General features: G+C 33.0%; 2 protein-coding genes across 3 annotated transcripts in view; one reads left to right on the top strand and one right to left on the bottom strand.

The window, feature by feature from the left end:
- Positions 1-21,088, bottom strand: part of LOC114331049 (uncharacterized) — a 527,814-nt gene that overhangs the window by 269,885 nt on the left and 236,841 nt on the right. The window contains exons 9-12 of the mRNA XM_050659330.1: positions 12,922-13,088; positions 8,907-9,522; positions 7,569-7,811; positions 5,968-6,674 (exon numbers count right to left, since the gene is read on the bottom strand). Of these exons, the coding sequence (XP_050515287.1) occupies positions 5,968-6,674; positions 7,569-7,811; positions 8,907-9,522; positions 12,922-13,088 (1,733 nt within the window). The remainder of the gene's footprint in view (positions 1-5,967; positions 6,675-7,568; positions 7,812-8,906; positions 9,523-12,921; positions 13,089-21,088) is intronic.
- The window catches only part of LOC114331039 (RWD domain-containing protein 2A), a 515,824-nt gene that overhangs the window by 280,144 nt on the left and 214,592 nt on the right, over positions 1-21,088 (top strand). The gene's annotated exons all lie outside the window — the stretch shown is intronic.

Genomic DNA, 21,088 nt, shown 5'->3' with positions numbered 1-21,088 from the left:
TCTTGTAGTGACTATCCGTTTTGGATGTTGGCGACCATCATGGCAATCTGTACTTGCACACTAAATCGGTACTGCTGCTCTAAAAAGATTTGTAGTTGTTGTGTTGAACGACGTACGTAAATTTTCTAGCAAGGTAATCCTTCGCCTTCCTGGTTCTCAGTTTCCAAATGGGGTTTGCCAAATTGCCATGATGGTCGCCAACATCCAAAACGTATAGTCACTACAAGAGGAAAAAGTTTTATATTGTGTAATAAGAAGTAACATTATTATTATTATATTTATACAGGGTGTCCCGAAAAGATTGGTCATAAATTATACCACAGATTCTGGGGTCAAAAATAGGTTGATTGAACCTCACTTACCTATATACAATAGTGCACACAAAAAAAGTTACAGCCCTTTGAAGTTACAAAATGAAAATCGTTTTTTTTTCATATATCGAAAACTCCTAGAGGTTTTTTATTGAAAATGGACATGAGGAATTTTTATTACAGCAACATCTTAAAAAAAAATTATAGTGAAATTTGTGCACCCCATAAAAATTTTATGGGGATTTTGTTCCCTTAAACCCCCCAAACTTTTATGTACGTTCCAATTAAATTGTTATTGTGGCACCATTAGTTAAACACAATATTTTTAAAACTTTTTGCCTCTTAGTACTTTTTTGATAAGCCAGTGTTTATCGAGATATTTTGAATATTTGTCGAATCCACCACCTATTTGTATATGGTTCAGTATGATTATAGACACCTGTTAATAATCTGAAAATTTATTTATAACTTAAATTTTTTGGTACATTTTGAAAAAGAAGCCATATCTCGATAAAAGTTGACTTTTAAGACTAAAAGACTAAAAAGACTAAGAGGCAAAAAAGTTTTAAAAACACTGCGTTTAACTAATGGTACCACAATAATAGTTTAATTGGAACGTACACAAACATTTGGGGGGTTTAAAGGAACAAAACCCCCATAAATTTTTTATGTAAATATAGTAAAAAGGAAGCCGCATCTCGATAAAAACTGGCTTATCGAAAAAATACTAAGAGGCAAAAAAATTTTAAAAACGTTGTGTTCAACTAATGGTAACACAATAATGAATTAATTGGAACGTACACAAAAGTTTGGGGGGGTTTAAGGGAACAAAATCCCCATAAATTTTTTATGGCGTGGACAAATTTCACTATAATTTTGTTTTAAGGTGATCCTGCCATAAGAATGATACATGCCCGTTTTCAATAAAAAATCTCTGAGAATTTTCGATATCTTGAAAAAAATCGATTTTCATTTTGTAACTTCAAAGGGCTGTAACTTTTTTTATGAGCACAGTTGTACTAAGGTAAGTTAGGTTCAACCGAACTATTTTTGACCCCAGAATGTGTGGTATAATTTATGACCATTCTTTTCGGGACACCCTGTATAACAATGTAAAAATTAAAAATATAGTTATATGTATCATTTTTGTAATATTATTTCTTCAGAAATGAGATTTCACATATAAAAGTTTATCAAGAAAAACAAATAGATACAGTGGTAAATACACTGTATATTATAATGGTAATATTATTAAATTGTTTTCGGTCAAAATTTAATACAAGTTACGTAAAAATTTTCCGAGCGCGCGGATTTGAAGCGAGCCGGGACCTCGATTTTTGACCCTTCGCTTCGTTATCGAACGTATTCGCTTCGTATCTGTTTAGTGTACAGATAGCGAATGATCGATAACGAAGCGAAGGGTCAAAAATCGAGGTCCGGGCGATTTGCAAAATTCGGCCGCTCGCAAAAGCACCGATTTTAAAAATAATTTTTAATAATGAAATGTAATTATAGTTTATAATAATTTTTATTTTAAGATAATATAAGTCTTTCTTTAGTCAACGACTGTAAAATAATTTCTTAATTGTTATAAATAAAGGCACTACGATTTAAGAAATAATAAACAATTATCTCGGCTTCAGTTGGTTGTAAATTTTTTTTATTTTTTTATAAATCTTCGTTTCGTCTTTAGCAACAATAATCTGTACGTTATAAACTCATAGGATGTACAGGGCCGCTTCAGCTCTAAATGTTTATAACGAAATTTGCCCTCTTTTCAAACCCAACATTTAGCTCGGCTTCAGCTGGTCGTAGAAATTTTTTATTTGTTTAATAAATCTTCGTTTCCCCTTCAGCAACAATAATCTGTAAGTTAAAAACTCATAGGATGTACTGGGCCGCTTCAGCTCTAAATGTTTATAACGAAATTTGCCCCCTTATTTTCAAACCCAAAAATTAGAGGTTCAAAAATGGTTTACGCATTTATTTACATCAGAATGTGAAAATATAACTCTATAGAAGGAGATTGGATGTTACAACTCTCTACGATTTTTCTTCAAAAAGTTATAGCCTTCGACGTTTGACCTCTTGGGATAAACAATTTATAATATCTAAGCAACAAATTCGTTAATCCGGCCTTGCAATTTTTTTTTTATTTTTGGAATTGAAAGATCTTCATTTTAAAGTTTTAAAAAATAAAAAAAAATTATTTGTACAATAAATAACGCAATTGGAAAAAACGGCCATTTTGGACCTTTCGCATGCTGTTTTGCAATAACCAATAAACGAAATTAAACTTACCATAGCTCAAATTGTAGGTTTTTTAATTTACTACAACTTTCTATCAAAAAGTTTTTCTCTAAAATCAATATCCTAAGCTGCAAAATTTAAAAGCTTTAAAAATTGCAAATTTAACAAATGAAAATCGCAATTAAAAAAAAAGCTCACAATATTTTTGGTCACATTTTAGTAGAAGTTATTGCTGGCATCGTCCTTTACAACACCTGATAGGTTTCAAAAATTCCTGAATTATATCACGTTTTTTCACCCACAACCTGGGGTAATTAGTAAGTATAACAATAAGGGGGAAAACTCTTTACAAAATTAAATTATCAGAGAGAAAAATGACATTTTTTTATGTACAACCTGTTGAAGTTTGGAGTGAGTTTAGTGCAACTGAGTCTCATTAGGGAGTTGAGAATATTCATCTGTTAAGTGAGATCTCTACCGATTTTTAATAAAGTTCATTCTTGATAAAGCGGCTTCGCTCACATAAGTTGAGCCAAACATAGTACAAAATTTAATTGCCAAACATTTTCAAAATTTCCAAACACTAGGTATATTCTGATTTTATTGACGGTCCGCACAAAACTAGCTCACCGCAGTCCGCTAATTGGTGACCCCTGAGGTATGAAAAGGTAATTTATTAAATGTGGAATTTTTGTTTCCCATACATAAACTGAACAGGCCATTAACATCTGGTTTCGTATTGATATTATGAGCCGAAAGAATGTGAATTTTAGATGGGACGTATTATTTCATTTTGAAAAAGTTATTAAAAATTAACATTAGCAAAATAGTAATTAAAGCGTGTCGCCGAAAGTGTAATAATGAAAAAAAAAATGAATATTTTATTGCTTCTTGTTAGGAGAGTGTATTAATATCTAGTGTCGCATAGACCGGTTCTATCATGATACTACGACAACCAGAGATAAAGCCACTTCAAAAACAACTTTTAACCGATGCGCGCATGACATCAGCGCCCGACAAACTTGTAGGGAGACTTATGGGAAAGCATAGAGTTTTACGGTTTTATACATTCTCGTGTTATTACATAACTGAAATTGCCGTTCGTCTGTTCTGTTACACTGTTTAATTTATACTTTGATGAATTATTATAATCATACCAGTAAAATAATACAATATATTATGTAGGTACTGTACTATAAAACGTAATAGTTTTTTCACTGCAAAAATTTAAGAGGTTTCTTGACATACAGAAAACTTTAAATAAACCGCGTCAAATAAAAGATGGTTTATTAACAAATAATAAAAAAACTAAAGTTGCAAAAAAGTATTAAAATTACAAAAACAAGATTAAGTAGATAGATTTAGATGGATTTAAAGAGGTGGCCGTTTAGCCTATTCCACTGCTACCTTTTCAGATCTATTGGTCTTCTAATTCTAGATTACATTTTTTAGTCTGGCCCTTTTTAAAAGGTCCAATAAGCCCCAATTCTCACCGCACATTCTTCTACATTTGCCCAAGGACATAGTAGCTTTCTGTGTGGTTTTCAGGATGTGAGTATTCCATTTCAACCTATGATCAGTATAAACCCCAAAGTATTTTGTTTTTTTGGCAAATAAAATCTCTGTTCCTCCCAGCACCGGTAGTTTTAAGCCTTCTAGTGCTGTCCTTTGGGTGCAGTTGGCGATTGTTTTCTGAGCATTGATCTATCCGTCTCTCTTATTTACACCGGTCGTCAACTATATTTGGAGCTGCTTACATTCTCCCAGACACCAGCTTGGCAAACCTGCCCCTGATGACGATTGATATATCGTCAGTGTATCCTAGACAAAAAAGTCTTCTGTGGAGAGATTTTTGAGATCATCTACCAAGGTTGCTCAAAGTAGAGATGACAGAACTCCTCCTTGTGGACAGCCTCCACCTACTCTTGCTTTGATGGTTGCTTTAACTATAGTTGATATTACTATCCTATTCTCCAGGTATAACCTTATCTATCTGCAAATTACCGCAGGGATTGTTTATCGACTATCTATGTAGTCAAGATCCGCTAAGTTTAGTTTCAACAGGGCCACCACGAGAAGGGTCAATCAAAGATTACACACCCCCAATAAATGTTGGGAGTACCCAGCAGTCTTGAGATGGTTTAAGGAGGTGCAAAGTCATAAGACTTTCCAAGCAAAAGTCATCCCCTGAGATTAGTTGTTTTCCCGCTCAGCTTTACGCCGACTAGAAAAAGAGCACATCCCTCGGCCCCCCAAAAAAAAATTACTTAACGATTTTTGCAATTTTTTTTGTATTTTAGACATTTCTTTCACCTTTTGGTTCAAAACTCGCATTCGAAAATACATCCGGCATCTAAAAAATAGTTTTTTGTCACTTCACCAGATATTTTAACACGAACTGATCTTTCCAATAAAGATTTTTGATAATTTTTGATGCCAACTTTAATAGTGTCCCCATTGAATTGGCAAAAAATATTTTCTAGTTCACGACAGTTCGTAAGTAATATTTCTGAAGGCTTCACCAAACCCCCTTCAGAGATATTATTTACTCACGAGGAAGAAGTGTTACTATTTGTAGAACTGCCCAAACTCTCTTCATGTGGTAGCTTGAAAGCTATGAAACCCTAAATTTTCTAGTCCATCATGATACAACTCTTCCATTTCAAAATCTGTTTAATGGTTTTCATTTTCTGAAGTTACTGGAAGATTTAATTGACTAAAGAGTGGTTCGGTTATCATCACTGAATCTACTACGTCATTGTTTTAACAATCAAGATTCAAAGAGCTTCCTGCTTTCATGTTTTGAAGCGACATGTTTGATGTTTCTGGTAGGTTACTTACATTAGCTGAGAGTGAAATAACTTCATCGTTCCGACACATAATAAAATTACGAAGACGGTATTTAAATTGCAAAGGAGACGGATGATCATGTAAACCTCCAATCGCACGTATTACTGAGAATAGTCCTTCTAAGCAATCTTGATTTAAATTATATGTTGTCATATAATTGATGTTGAAATCTTTTTTTAAATCTAGAAAGAGTAGTCGCAAAGATTTAATACTAACAATAATACCATGCTGAAAGGGCAGTAATGACTATTTCTAATTATATTTAAGAATTTTATCCCGAAAATATACCTTTATGCTTTCCAAAAACTTTCGCAAACTGCATAAAAATAACAAACCCAAGTTAAAAATCGAACGTTTGGCCTGGCGTTTGTCGGTCAGTGACGTAGGCGTAGAAGAGAGAGAGAGAGAGAGACAGGCTTATTCATGCGCGTGGCTTTATCTCTGGTTGTCGTAGTATCATGGGTTCTATGGACAAATAAAATAAAATAACAGTCACAAGAAATAGGAAGTGGCTACCAGATATAAGAAATAAAAGTGCTAATATGGATATACTTACAAATGTATGGGCATCCAAACCATTGATGTGACCTGCCTCAACTTCTTTTACATTCAATGGTAGTCGAAGATCGATAGTACCATCGATTTTGTCATCTGTTAACTTAATACCTTGTCGTATTACCCTTAAAAGAGATTCTAGTTTTGGGTCAGTGTTTAATCGGTGAATATCTTCTGGTTTATGTGAACTACCATTTTGTAGTATGACGAAGTCTTTTTGCTGGGTACTGCCGAAGTCTAAAGATGTGGTATTTTCCGTTGCAGCTTTTCCAGTTGTTTGCTTCGTACTTACTTCAGAAAGATCTATTCTTTCATTAATTCCACCCTCTCTATAAATAATATCTTGGGATTTTAGATGTCTCTCCACAATAACAGGTCCAGTTAACGTTATAGTCTTGTTTAAAGTTAAATCTTTCGTCACGTTCAATATTGCATTGAATCTATCAAACGCTTTGCCCATTTTCTTGCCACGTAGTTCTGGAGGACTTAACAGTACGAGATTATCGAAGGTTTTTTCGCCGTTGATCTGCTGGACTTCTGATACATTCTTGTATAGAACTTGAAGCTCACCGCCTCTGTTCACTTGCAGACCATTCATGTTTCGTGTTACTAACAGATCCTTCACTTTGAGTTTTTGGGTAAAAACTGCTTTTTCAAGCTCAATGGTTGGGCTGTTGATTGTTATCAAGGCATCTGGTATCTTAGAATCTGAAAAGAAACAAATTAAGCCGGTAGACTTTGCTCAGAACAAATAGATCTTCAGCAATGTAGATAATCAGTCCAAGATATTAAAGTCATGGAAGACGATTACCAGTTGTTCGATTCATTGTTTATGATCCAAACACTGAGACATCCGCCACACAACTGACTCATCATATTGTTTAGATCGGTTCTGTAACTACTACGATCTGGAGTGTAACACCATCGTGCGAAGGGGATGCATTATGCAGGTAGGGAAGTGTAACTTAAACGTAGCCCCAGACAACTGGGGAACTCATGATTAGATTCACTGTCCTATCTGAGGCAAGTCGTGGGATCAAAATGGATACGGGGGCAGAAAAGGAATGACTGACTCTTCTGAGCCTAGAAATAAGAATTCTCCAGTCTCGGATTCGTCCCAGTGGGGTCTGAGTGATCCTTCATCACAGTAGAGCAGCTTCAGAAGAACTTATTGTAGATATAGAATGATTATATGTTATAAACACAAGTGTCCTGGGTATAAACGGGTCAAATTAAAAGTCTATTGAGTGTTGAAGGAGAGCTTATATATAACAGCTCTGTCAGTGTTGTAGATACAGTTATCAGGAAAAACTGCTAAGTGATCTTGACCGGATAGTTGCCAAAGAGACAGTAAATGTTAAGCTGTCAGAGAAATTTCGTAATATCATTATGTCTGAGAGAACAGATTCCAACTTAAAACAATTTTGTATATGCATTAAGAAGCTGAAGTGATAAAAGGTAAAGGAAATCACCAACTACAATTGAAAGAGAAGAAAAAAGTGAATGCAAACTGTACTTAACTTCAGGGGTTTATGAAAAACTTACTAAATGCATCTTTGTCTAACAATATCAATCTAGATTTTAATTAAATAAGTTTCTTACTTGTCAGCCATTCTGTACTAAGTTGCTCCGTCACAATCTTATCGAAGAAAAACTGACCCGTAATATTTTGCCTCCCGACTTTCTTTAGGGCGTATTTTTCGAGAACAGACATTTCTACATCGTTGATGAGTCCATCCACTATCAAATTTCTGGCTTTCAATGTTTTCATTTTCTTGACTGTGTTCTTCGGGAGGGCAGTTGTTGTGGGGATGGTAGTTGTGGGTTCGTTTGAGATTGTAGTATCTGAAAGATGGTTGTTTTTGTTAGAATACTTTTAAATGATGACATTTGTATGAGAATATATACAGAGAGTTTAATAATGTTGAACAAGTTATATCAGGCTTCCTTAGAGGTCGGACTAAAGATTAATATCAACCAGACGCAAATAATGACTAATCTGGTGCTAAATCGTAATATTGTTGTTGATGGAATGGATATTGAGCAGACTGTATCTTATAAGTACTTGGGTAATGAAATTCGGTTGGGAAGAGATAACCAGACGTGCGAGCTCCCACGTAGCATAGGATTAGCCTGGGCAGCGTTTGGTAAACTGAGCTATGTATTTAAATCGGACTGACCCATATGCCTGAAAAGGAAAATCTTTGACCAGTGTGTATTGCCTGTGCTCACTTATGGAGCGGAAACATTAACACTCACAAAAAAGGTAGTGAACAATATTCGCATAACTCAGAGGGCTATGGAGCGCCAGATGTTGGGTGTCTCCCTGAGGGATCGAATCCCAAACGAAGAAGAAATCGAAAGCCGTCGAAAGAATCGCGTCGCTCAAGTGGAATTTGGCAGGACACGTCGCCAGATTGTCAGACAACCGATGGACAAAACGTATTATCGAGTGGAGACCACGAGAAGAAGCACTACGGAGCAGAGGACGACCACCAACCAGATGGGTTGACGATCTGAAGCGTATTGTCGGCAACTGGATGCAAGCCGCACAAAACAGAGAAAGATAGAAAGAGCTGAGGGAGACCTATGTCCAGCAGTGGACGAGTACGGGTTGATGATGATGATAGACAGAGTTGGATCTGCCTGCATGTAGGCACGTCTAGACAGAGTCCTAAGCCACAGCAAAACTAATAAACATGTAGGCATATATTTTAACAGGTGTATAATATAGTAAAAATAAACTATCATACAGAAGTAAAAAACTTCGTTTGTATTGAAGATCTGGGATCTTCCCATTGATGTACTGGGATCTCCCCATTGATTTTGTTAAAAATAAACTGTTAAATTTAATACTTAATATTGAAAGACTAAAATACTGAATTTAGTTACAAGTCTCATAAACGGTTACGTTGCTAGTTTGCTATTGAAAATACTCACCTATTGCCGCCGTAGTTGTTTCTGTATCATTAATTTTTTCTATTTGTCTACCATTCATCGCTTTTGCTTGTATCCTATCTGCGCTTACTGCACTGGCTCTCAAGTTATCGAAATTTTGATCTTCATTTTTCAGAAGTATCGTATCTTGACTTATTGTTATGTTATTGAGAGTGTTTTTAATCTTAACATCATCCTTAAACGTTACGGTTCCATTTATGACCAAATTGTGAAGACTTTGATTTAAATTTGTATAGACAATACTATCAGTGGGATGGTTGTTGAATGTCACTGCAAGTACAGTGGATTTGAATGTAACTATATCTACTTTTATATCAGAATCAAGCTCAAAATCGTCGTTTATGTCCAACGTGTTGTTTAATAGTTTGTTTATATCGATTTTGTTAATGCTGTCGACAATTATTTCATCGCATTCAACTGTAGAGTTCGAGGCTATTGTTTTTACGCTTAAGTCATAGTCCAAAGTATGATTTCCTGATGATTGTAGTGAGTTTTGTAATTGTTCTTCAATTATTGTAAGTTTGGATCGTTGTTCTTTTAGTTGTGTTATCAGATCGTTTAGATCAGTTTTTCTTGTTTGGGAGGCTGTCCCTGGTACCTGAAATTATAAGATTACTACATTTTAGATAACAATTATTGTAATCAAAAAATTAATTAAAACCTTTTATAAAAAAAACGAATAAAATCCTTTATAAACGGTATAAGTATATTTAAAACCCCTAAAAAGGGCTACATCACAGAACTAGTTTTCGATTGGTTGACCAATAATCATCAGTGCTTACGTGATCTAACATGCTAACCACCAAAATACAATATTTTGGTTAGCATGTTAGATCACGTAAGCACTGATGATGATTGGTCAACCAATCGAAAACAAGTTCTATGATGTAGCCCTTTTTGGGGATTTTGGGGTAACTCTTCAGAGCAGCTGTAGATAGAGTAAAGATAGTGATGGTGATCTCCAACCTCCGATTTGCGAGACGGTACTTAAGGAAGAAGAAGTTGGCACTAGATAAGCCAGCTTGGATTTGCATGGGAAGCTATTTCCTATAAATTGATTGAATTCCTATGAATTTTTTATTCTGTATTGCAATAAACGATTTACCAATTAAAATTGAGTGCAATTTTTCATCCTCAAAATTCGCAGAAAACTGCATAATATTTTCGTAGAGTTTATACATTTATTAAAACCAAAATTCAACCTCATATCAAAATATTTCTGTATTTCTGCCAGGTAGAGCAATTAACCGTATTAGTAATTATATCGGAACGCGAACTTTAGATGAATATTGTCTAAAAGCGCCAGACCGTTTTGATACGGGGGCGGCGCTGGCGTTGGCGGTGGTGGAGGCGGCGGTGGCCTCCGCCGAACTTTTGCCTCGACCGAATTGTTATTTAGCACAACTTTTGTGATGAGCGACGTGGCCGCCAGTTAACAGTTTAGTTTCATATGTTGTTGTTCTCTGTGAACAGTTTTAATTCGTATAATACTAATTTATGTTTTAGATTTCGGCGGTCTCTGGCTGACAACTATATGTTATAATATATGTTTGGTTGGGGCGAAAGTATCGTTTGTTTGAAATTAAATTCCCTCATATCAAATGTATAGTTCGCTGTCAAAATCAATCGCTTGATATAGCATTGCTTGTCCGGTAGCGATCTTTAGCTGAAACCGGAAAATCAGCTCGAAAGTTTTGATTTTAAAATTTTTCTGCATGTTGTGATCCACAAAAATTAATTTTAAGATATTAGGAGCAACTTTATCATTATCATTAGCTGGGCACACACGAAGGTGATTTTTAACAGATTTGGACTGCCACCGGCCAATCCCTTTACGAATCCCTCTATTTTATCTGCACGTTTATGCCCCTCGACATTCTAGATCGCTGAAATATTAGATCGTGAGTAGTTTGGATCCGTCGCGGGACTGGTATGTGTGTTTGTACACGACGGAAGGTCGACCATGTAAATGATTCATCAATTTGTAATTTGGGTATCGACTACAGTGTGTTTCTCATGTTTCTTATCTCTTTCAATGTGTTTGTTAATAGTATATTGTTATGCTCTGCTTTCTCTTACTTTTATAATAATTAGTATTTATTTGATTAATTAGTCAGTTGTCGCAAATCATACATAAAATTTAAGAAAAATCTCAGGGTGCCTTTTAAGCAATTTGGATTTAGAAATGGTCTAGGAACTAGAGAAGCACTATTTTGTATGCGCGTTCTCTTACAAAAAAGTTGTGAATTCCGAAAGAACGTTTATGTTTGTTTCATCGACTTCGAGAAGGCATTCGACCGAGTACAACACGATACGCTTTTCGATTGCCTGCAGGCAGCAGGACAACACTACGATATAAGACTGCTGAAATACTTATATTACAACCAAGTAGTCTCTATCCAAATTGGGGACAGTCGTACTGAAAAACTACCGATAAAACGTGGAGTACGACAAGGTTGTGTTTTATCACCCACCCTTTTTAATCCGTACTCTGAAGAAATCTATCTTTAGGGAGGCTTTGGATGACAAACATTAGGGAGTAAGGCTAGGCGGAGAAGGAATCAACAATACGCTGACGATACAGCCATTCTTGCAGAAAATTTGCAAGATCTTCAGACACTACTAAATCTAGTCAGTGAAGCAAGTTATCAGAGAGGCCTTGAAATCACCATTTCAAAAACAAAGTGGATGGTAGCTGGAAAGATTAATATAGATCAAGGTCAGCTTTCTCTTGATGAAGAGGAGTTAGAACGTGTGAATCATTTTAAGTACCTTGGCAGCTGGTTAAATGTAAATAGTGTCTCTGATGAAGAGATAATAACTAGGATCGGCATATCACGAAAGGCTTTTATGACCTGGAAACCAGTTTTATGTAACAGAAACCTGTCGATGAATATTCGAAAGAAGGTCCTGAAATGTTATGTGTGGTCTATCCTATTGTATGGTTGTGAGACATCGACGTTAAAAACCACAATGCTAAACAAAATAGAAGCATTCGAATTGTGGTGCTATCGACGAATCCTAAAGATATCGTGGGTTTCGCACATTTCCAATGAAGATGTTCTTCAAATGATGAATTCAGAACGTCTCCTCATAAGCATCATAAAGAGGAGAAAAACAGAATACTTCGGCCATATAATTCGAGGACCTAAATACCATCTGCTTCGAAAGAGATGGATTGGTCGAAAGAAACTTTCATGGCTGCGTAATATTAGACAATGGTGTGTCTGTACAGTAGAATAATTATTTCGCGCAGCAGCCTGTAGAGAGAGGTTTCAGGAAATTTTAAACATGATGACGGCCAACGTCTGAATACAGACACGGCACCTAAAGAAGAAGAAGATATCAAGATGTCCGTTGTTTTTGTGTCTATGCTTGATGTTAAAAGTTTCTTTAATCCGTAGTATGTCTATTTGCTAGATTTATACATCTGTTAATTTCTGCAGTTACTATATTACTTCGGTTGATTTGTGATCCTAGATGTATAAACTCTCTTGCTTCTTTGAAAGTATGTATGTTCCAACCGTTAGATCTTTGAGTTTTGCTACTTGCTTATTATTTGATATAATATTTAATACTAATTTATGTTTCAGATTTTTTACTCCATCGACCCATCCCTCTAAAGCCATTATCATGATATGTTCACCATAAATATTGAATGTGAGGTGTCAAAACGTATCTTACTGTAACCGTATACTGGTGTCATACAGTATTTATCAGCCATTTCCATGATTGTTTCTTGGGAAATTAGGTTCTAGATGATTTCCCGCTGCTTTCCTAGAATGTGTAGTAGAACGGCTTATAATAACCCGTCTGCCCTCGGAAACCTAATAGTCATTCTGAGTACCAAGAATAAATAGTTAGCCAAGAAATTCCAATCGACCATTCCCTAAGGACAAGTTGAAAAAGACTACAGTGTGAAGGCACTTATGATCCACCAGGTGCATTTCGTAAGAGTCAGAATAACTTTTTAAAAAATAATAAACTGAATACTTACATTATCTTCTCGAACATTTCCTAGAACATTATCGTCTCCTTCATCAAAAGCTTTCATTTTATCTACACACCAATTAAACAATTGATCGTGCATTTCTTTTACTTCATTACTTGTTGGAATTCTAATTTCAAATATCTTGGTTTCGTGTTCTGTTGTACTAGCTGCAACTAAAGAAATATTTTATTATGTTTCCTTTTCTCTAAATGAGGTGTTCGTCAGAAAAATTTGACGTCGGAGTAAATGTTGAGATCTGTTGTAAATCGTTTTGTGGAAATATTGGGAGGTGTTTGATACATACAGTTGCCTAAGAGAGTTTACGAATTCTTAGCAATTTTCTTACAGAACTTGAAATACCGCAACCTCCTAGAAAACATCCCTTTATCCCTAGAAATCGAACCAGCAGACCAACAAGCCATCCTATACACCCAAGGTCCAATTCCTCACATCCCTGAATGGAAGGACGACCCACAATCCTACAAGTTAGTAACAATCGTTGCAAGCATCACACTTTGACAACCCATATCTTAGTTACCGTTACTCCTAGAATCTTTTTCAATAGACCATTTAAAAGTACAGATAATAAGCTTTCTTTTTGAAGTTATACTTCTTTAGGCGCGATTAGGAGTAAATTTTTATTATTCTGCGCGCATGCGCACACCGGCAGTACGGAGTTCGTTGCTAATAGGCTATTGATTATATTCAAAATAAGATAGCTAAAAGGAACTACAACGTTAACGGGGTTTTATTATTTCATATGGTCAATGGACATATATATAAGAAAAAACCGTGAAGTGCTACCATTTGAAGGGGTGCGTCTTTGAGAAATAGGTGAATTAGTCCCTGGGCACAGGTTACATTAGGGTGAGTTCTATGCACTTTTGGTACAAACATATCTACACAAAAATTGTTCCTGGTTAAATTTCTTATCTAAATATCACTATTTAAAGTCAATGATACTTTTTTTTACAAAAATATATTCAAAAGAAAAAGCACAAAGAACCCCAAAAGAAAGAAATTTTGTTTTTTGTCCCATAACTTTTGTACACGAGGATATAGGTATAGACCTTGCTTTACAGAAAAGAAACTTACATATTTATTCTTTAAAATGTTGTTTAGTAGAGGTAGTTAGGATTTATAGTTTTGGAAATATGATTTTTCAAAGTTCGCCACTCACAGCAATTTTGGGCAATTTTCCTTATTTCGCAAATATTGTTCTGTAACTTTTTTCTACGTAACTTTAGGTGTATGCAATGGTAAACGTAATAGGAACAGAAATCAATTACCTTTAAAATGGTCTACTGTATGACGTTGTACGACTTTTTTTAAAGAGATTATGCTTTTTCAAGTTTTTATACTTTTAACAATTTTTTATAATATAATATAAAAATAAAATAATATTATTATAGAATATAATATTATATATTATATAACATTATATTATATATTATATAATATTATATTATATATAGTATATACAGTCGGAAAAATGAAAGAATACCCATAAACGAACATATAAAACACGCTGTATTTTCCTGTCACCGTGTCACAAAGAAAATTGCCCAGCGCAAGTACATGTAATATACCCCAGCCTGGGGGTGAAAAAACGTGATATAATCCAGGAATTTTTGAAACCTATCAGGTGTTGTAAAGGACGATGCCAGGAATAACTTCTACTAAAATGTGACCAAAAATATTGTGAGCTTTTTTTTAATTGCGATTTTCATTTGTTAAATTTGCAATTTTTAAAGATTTTTAATTTTGCAGCTTAGGATATTGATTTTAGGGAAAAACCTTTTGATAGAAAGTTGTAGTAAATTAAAAAACCTACAATTTGAGCTATGGTAAGTTTAATTTCGTTTATTGATCATTGCAAAACAGCATGCGAAAAGTCCAAAATGGCCGTTTCTTACAATTGCGTTATTTATTGTACAAATATTTTTTTTTATTTTTTAAAGCTTTAAAATAAAGATCTTTCAATTCCAAACCTAAAAAAAATTGCAAGGCCGGATTAACGAATTTGTTGCTTAGATATTATAAATTGTTTATCCCAAGAGGTCAAATGTCGAAGGCTATAACTTTTTGAAGAAAAATCGTAGAGAGTTGTTGTAACATCCAATCTCCTTCTAAAGAGTTATATTTTCATATTCTGATGTAAATAAATGCGTAAAACATTTTTAAACCTCTAATTTATGGGTTTGAAAATAAGGGGGCAAATTTCGTTATAAACATTTAGATCTGAAGCGGCCCCCCTGTACATCCTATGAGTTTTTAACTTACAGATTATTGTTGCTGAAGATGAAACGAAGATTTATAAAAAAATAAAAAATTTCTACGACCAACTGAAGCCGAAATAATTTTTGGGTTTGAAAATAAGGGGGCAAATTTCGTTATTAACATTTAGAGCTAAAGCGGCCCTGTACATCCTATGAGTTTCTAACTTACAGATTATTGTTGCTGAAGATGTAACGAAGATTTATAAAAAATAAAAAAAATTACAACCAACTGAAGCCGAGATAATTGTTTATTTTTTCTTAAATCGTAGTGCCTTTATTTATAACAATTAAGAAATTATTTTACAGTCATTGACTAAAGAAAGACTTATATTATCTTAAAATAAAAATTATTATAAACTATAATTACATTTAATTATTAAAAATTATTTTTAAAATCGGTGCTTTTGCGAGCGGCCGAATTTTGCAAATCGTCGGCTCGCTTCAAATCCGCGCGCTCGGAAAATTTTTACGTAACTTGTATTAAGTTTTGACCGAAAACAATTTAATAATATTACCATTATAATATACAGTGTATTTACCACTGTGTTTGTTTTTCTTGATAAACTTTTATATATGAAATCTCATTTCTGAAGAAATAATATTACAAAAATGATACATATCTATAACTATATTTTTAATTTTTGCATTGTTATATAAATATAATAATAATAATAATGTTACTTCTTATTATACAATATAAAACTTTTTCTTCTTGTAGTGACTATCCGTTTTGGATGTTGGCGACCATCATGGCAATTTGGCAAACCCCATTTGGAAACTGAGAACCAGGAAGGCGAAGGATTATTACCTTGCTAGAAAATTTACGTACGTCGTTCAACACAACAACTACAAATCTTTTTAGAGCAGCAGTACCGATTTAGTGTGCAAGTACAGATTGCCATGATGGTCGCCAACATCCAAAACGGATAGTCACTACAAGAAGAAAAAGTTTTATATTGTATAATAAGAAGTAACATTATTATTATTATATTTATATAACAATGAAATAATTAAAAATATAGTTATATACTTCATATATTATATGTATCATTTTTGTAATATTATTTGTTCAGAAATGAGATTTCACATATAAAAGTTTACCAAGAAAAACAAATACAGTGGTAAATAGACTGTATATTATAATGGTAATATTATTAAATTGTTTTCGGTCAAAATTTAATACAAGTTACGTAAAAATTTTCCGAGCGCGCGGATTTGAAGCGAGCCGGGCGATTTGCAAAATTCGGACGCTCGGAAAAGCACCGATTTTAAAAATAATTTTTAATAATTAAATGTAACTATATTTTATAATTATTTTTAATTTAAGATAATATAAGTCTTTTTTAAGTCAACGACTGTAAAATAACTTCTTAATTGTTGTAAATAAAGGCACTACGATTTAAGAAAAAAGAAACAATTATCTCGGCTTCAGTTGGCTGTAGAAAATTTTCATTTTTTATAAATCTTCGTTTCGTCTTCACCAACAATAATCTGTAAGTTAGAAACTCATAGGATGTACAGCGCCGCTTCAGCTCTAAATGTTTATAACGAAAATTGCCCCCTTATTTTCAAGCCCAACATTTAGCTCGGCTTCAGTTGGTCGTAGAATTTTTTTATTTTTTTACAAATCTTCGTTTCATCTTCAGCAACAATAATCTGTAAGTTAAAAACTCATAGGATGTACAGGGCCGCTTCAGCTCTAAATGCTTATAACGAAATTTGGCCCCTTATTTTCAAACCCAATAATTAGAAGTTTAAAAATGTTTTACGCATTTATTTACATCAGAATATGAAAATATAACTCTTTAGAAGGAGATTGGATGTTTTCCCAACTCTCTACGATTTTTTTTTTCAAAAAGTTATAGCCTTCGACATTTGACCTCTTGGGATAAACAATTTATAATATCTAAGAATCAAATTCGTTAATCCGGCCTTACAATTTTTTTTATGTTTGGAATTGAATGATCTTCATTTTAAAGCCTTAAAAAATAAAAAAAATTATTTGTTCAATAAATAACGCAATTGTAAAAAACGGCCATTTTGGACTTTTCGCAGGCTGTGTTGCAATAACCAATAAACGAAATTAAACTTATCATAGCTCAAATTGTAGGTTTTTTAATTTACTACAACTTTCTATTAAAAAGTTTTTCCCTAGAATCAATATCCTAAGCTGCAAAATTAAAAATCTTTAAAAATTGCAAATTTAACAAATGAAAATCGCAATAACAAAAAAAGCTCACAATATTTTTGGTCACATTTTAGTAGAAGTTATTCCTGGCATCGTCCTTTACAACAGCTGATAGGTTTCAAAAATTCCTGAATTATATCCTGGAATCGACCTATTTTTCACCCACAGCCTGGAGTAATAATAAATTATTACATCTACTTGCGCTGGCCAATTTTTTGTGTGACACGGTGACAGGAAAATACAGAGTGTTTTATATGTTCGTTCATGGGTATTCTTTCATTTTTCCGACTGTATAATATAATATTATATTATATAATATTATATATTATACAGGGTGTAACAAAAATACAGGTCATAAATTTAATCGCATATTCTGGGACCAAAAATAGTTCGATTGAACCTAACTTACCTTAGTACAAATATGCACGGAAAAAAAGTTACAGCCCTTTGAAGTTACAAAATGAAAATCGATTTTTTCCAATATATCGAAAACTATTAGAGATTTTTTATTAAAAATGGACATGTGGTATTCTTATGGCAGTAGTATTTTAAGAAAAAATGATAATGAAATTTGGACACCCCATAAAAATTTTATGGGGTTTAATTCCTTTCAACCCCCCCCCCCCAAACTTTTGTGTACGTTCCAATTTAATTATTATTGTAGCGCCATTAGTTAAACACAAGTTTTTAAAAACTTTTTTGTCCCTTGGTACTTTTTACAAAAGTCAGTTTTTATCGAGATATTTGAATATTTGTCAAATCCACCACATATTTGTATATGGTAAAGTACGATTATGGAGACTTGGTAATAATATGAAAATTTATTTATGATTTACATTTTTAAGTATATTTTGAACCATATTAAAAAAGAAGCCACATCTCGATAAAATATGCTTTATCAAAAAAATACAAAGAGGCAAAAAAGTTTTAGAAACACTGTGTTTAACTAATGATACCGCAGTAATATTAATTGGAACGTACACAAACATTTGGGGGGTTTAAAGGAACAAAACCCTCATAAAATTTTTATGTAAACATATTAAAAAAGAAGCCGCAACTCCATAAAAACTGCCTTATCGAAAAAATACTAAGAGGCAAAAAAGTTTTAAAAATATTAAATTTAACTAATGGCACCACAATAATAATTTATTTGGAACGGACACAAAAGTTTGGGGAGGTTTAAGGGAACAAAACCCCCATAAAATTTTTATGGGTGCACAAATTTCACCATAATTTTTCGTTAACATGTTCTTTCCATAAGAATGCCACATGTCCATTTTCAACAAAAAATCTCTAATGGTTTTCGATATATTCAAAAAAATCGATTTTCATTTTGTAACTTCAAAGGGCTGTAACTTCTTTTGTGTGCATATTTGTACTAAGGTAAGTTAGGTTCATTCGAACTATTTGTGGTCCCAGAATATGTGGTTTAATTTATGACCTGTATTTTTGTTACACCCTGTATAATACTCAACATAAAAAAATAGATATAATTATTTACGATTAAGTTTCTCATTATAACTTTTTTTCTTGTACATGAATATACTATATATTGCTCAATAAAGAGGGCTTACTTTCTGTTCTTCTTTAAAATAGTGTATCATCTATATTTAAATAATGGAAACCGAGTGATTCTTTGATATTTTTTTACCTGTATTATTTAAAATTATTTCTTTTACAAAAATTACATAAACATTAGTCTTAGAAAACATCACTTTAGTTAAAATTATTTAAACGTTGACTTTTAAAAAATTTTCAAAATCAAAGTCCATCTCTTCGTTAGCCTTAGCTTCAATATCTTTGTCTCACACCTCAGTTGTTATCTTAGAGTTCCCACAATTAGTACCCATGCACAGGCACCCTTTGCAGAATATTGAACAACTAATTCCTATCTTCCTACAACCGCAGTTTTTTGTACATCCTTTGGTACATTTACATGCTATTTTTTTCAAGCAAAGCTTGTGGAGCAGGAGCTTTGACAGTAAATATTGGAATTAATCCATATTTTGAAGTTTTCCCGGCCGAGTCAAGTGGATCCAAAGTATTACCTATAAAAAATAAGATTCAATCATAACACACAATCACATAAAAAAGTTATAATGAGAAATTTAAAAAATAATTTTAAAATCAAAAATCGTTGCAAGTACTTATTACATTTTGAAAAAGCATATCTCATTCAAAAATAATCCTAGAATGTTTTATAATACACCATTTTAAAGTAAACAGAATAAGCATTCTTTTTTATTATTATAATATATACCTAAATGTAGAACAAAAAAAAGTTATATTGGGAAATTAAAAAATAATTTTAAAAAATATAAAACTCCACTTACATGTACCATTGCATATGCCTAAAGTTACGTAGAAAAAAGTTGCAGAACAATATTTGCGAAATAACAAGTAAAGTTGCCCAAAATTGCTATGAGTGGAGAATTTGAAAAATCATATTTTTAAAACTGTAAATCCTAATCACCTCTACCAAACATCATTTTAAAGAGAAAATATGTAAGTTTTTTTTCTGTGAAGCAATGTCTATACCTTTATCCCCGTGGACAAAAGTTATGGGACAAAAAACAAAATTTCTTTCTTTTGGGTTTCTTTGTGCTTTTTCTTTTGACTATATTTTTGTAAAAAAAAGTATATTTGACTTTAAAAAGTTATATTAAGAAAGGAAATTTAACCAGGAACAATTTTTATGTAGACGTGTTTGTACCAAAAGTGCATAGAACTCACCCCAATGTAACCTGTGCCCAGGGACTAATTCACCCATTTCTCAAAAACGCACCCCTTTAAATGGTAGCACTCCGTGGTTTTTTCATATATAGAGATTCATTGACCATATGAAATAATAAAACCCCGTTAACGTTGTAGTTCCTTTCTATAGTACATAATCAATAGCCTATAAATCCAAAGAATATAAATATACACGCTCTTGACGTCTATAAATATTATTTGCTAAATATTTTAATTTATGTATGTATCAGTCCAAAAAAGGTATGGAAAGAATATATTAAGTAGTATTTTTATAGTAAATATATTTATTATAATGTTTGTGTCTTTGGATTTGTCTTCCTCGGGATTAAGATAATACGCATTATTAAAACATTTGTATAATTTATACTTCACTTCTATTTGATACCGTGATTTGTCATAATGTCCGAGTAACCGTATAAACAGTGAGGTCGTGTAGTCGTGGGTCATTGATTCGACTACGGATCGAAAGGTCCCGAGAGTAAAATTAGAAAAATTTGAAGAACCTTATGTTGCTTAAAATTTGTCCTAGAAGATTCTGTAATAGATAATGTTAAAAGTTATTTACATATCTGTCTATTTAATGTGTATTGCAGAAACCTAAAACTGCGTAGAAAAAAGTTATAGAACAGTGTTTATAGAAAAAATAGGGAAAATGGAAAATTGGAAAGATATCCTTTGTAAAAGGTATAAAATGTTTTTTTATTAAAATCCCTTAAAAGGGCTGCATCACAACAAAACGTTTACGATTGTTATAAAAAATCATCATCAGTGTTCGATCTAAAAATAAGTATAACCGATTTAATGAATATAAAGTTAGTATTTAAATGTTAACAAAGGTTAGAGCAAGTTGGTTATACGTACAAACTGGATGCTAGCTGAGCCACAAAAGAAAAATGTCTGGGTAAAAACCCTTTACATATAATATAGATGCCTTAAAAGTGCATACTTCAAT

The sequence above is a fragment of the Diabrotica virgifera genome, chromosome 8, assembly GCF_917563875.1.
Source record: "Diabrotica virgifera virgifera chromosome 8, PGI_DIABVI_V3a".
Lineage (NCBI taxonomy): Eukaryota > Metazoa > Arthropoda > Insecta > Coleoptera > Chrysomelidae > Diabrotica > Diabrotica virgifera.
This window is presented reverse-complemented; position numbering and strand designations above follow the sequence as displayed.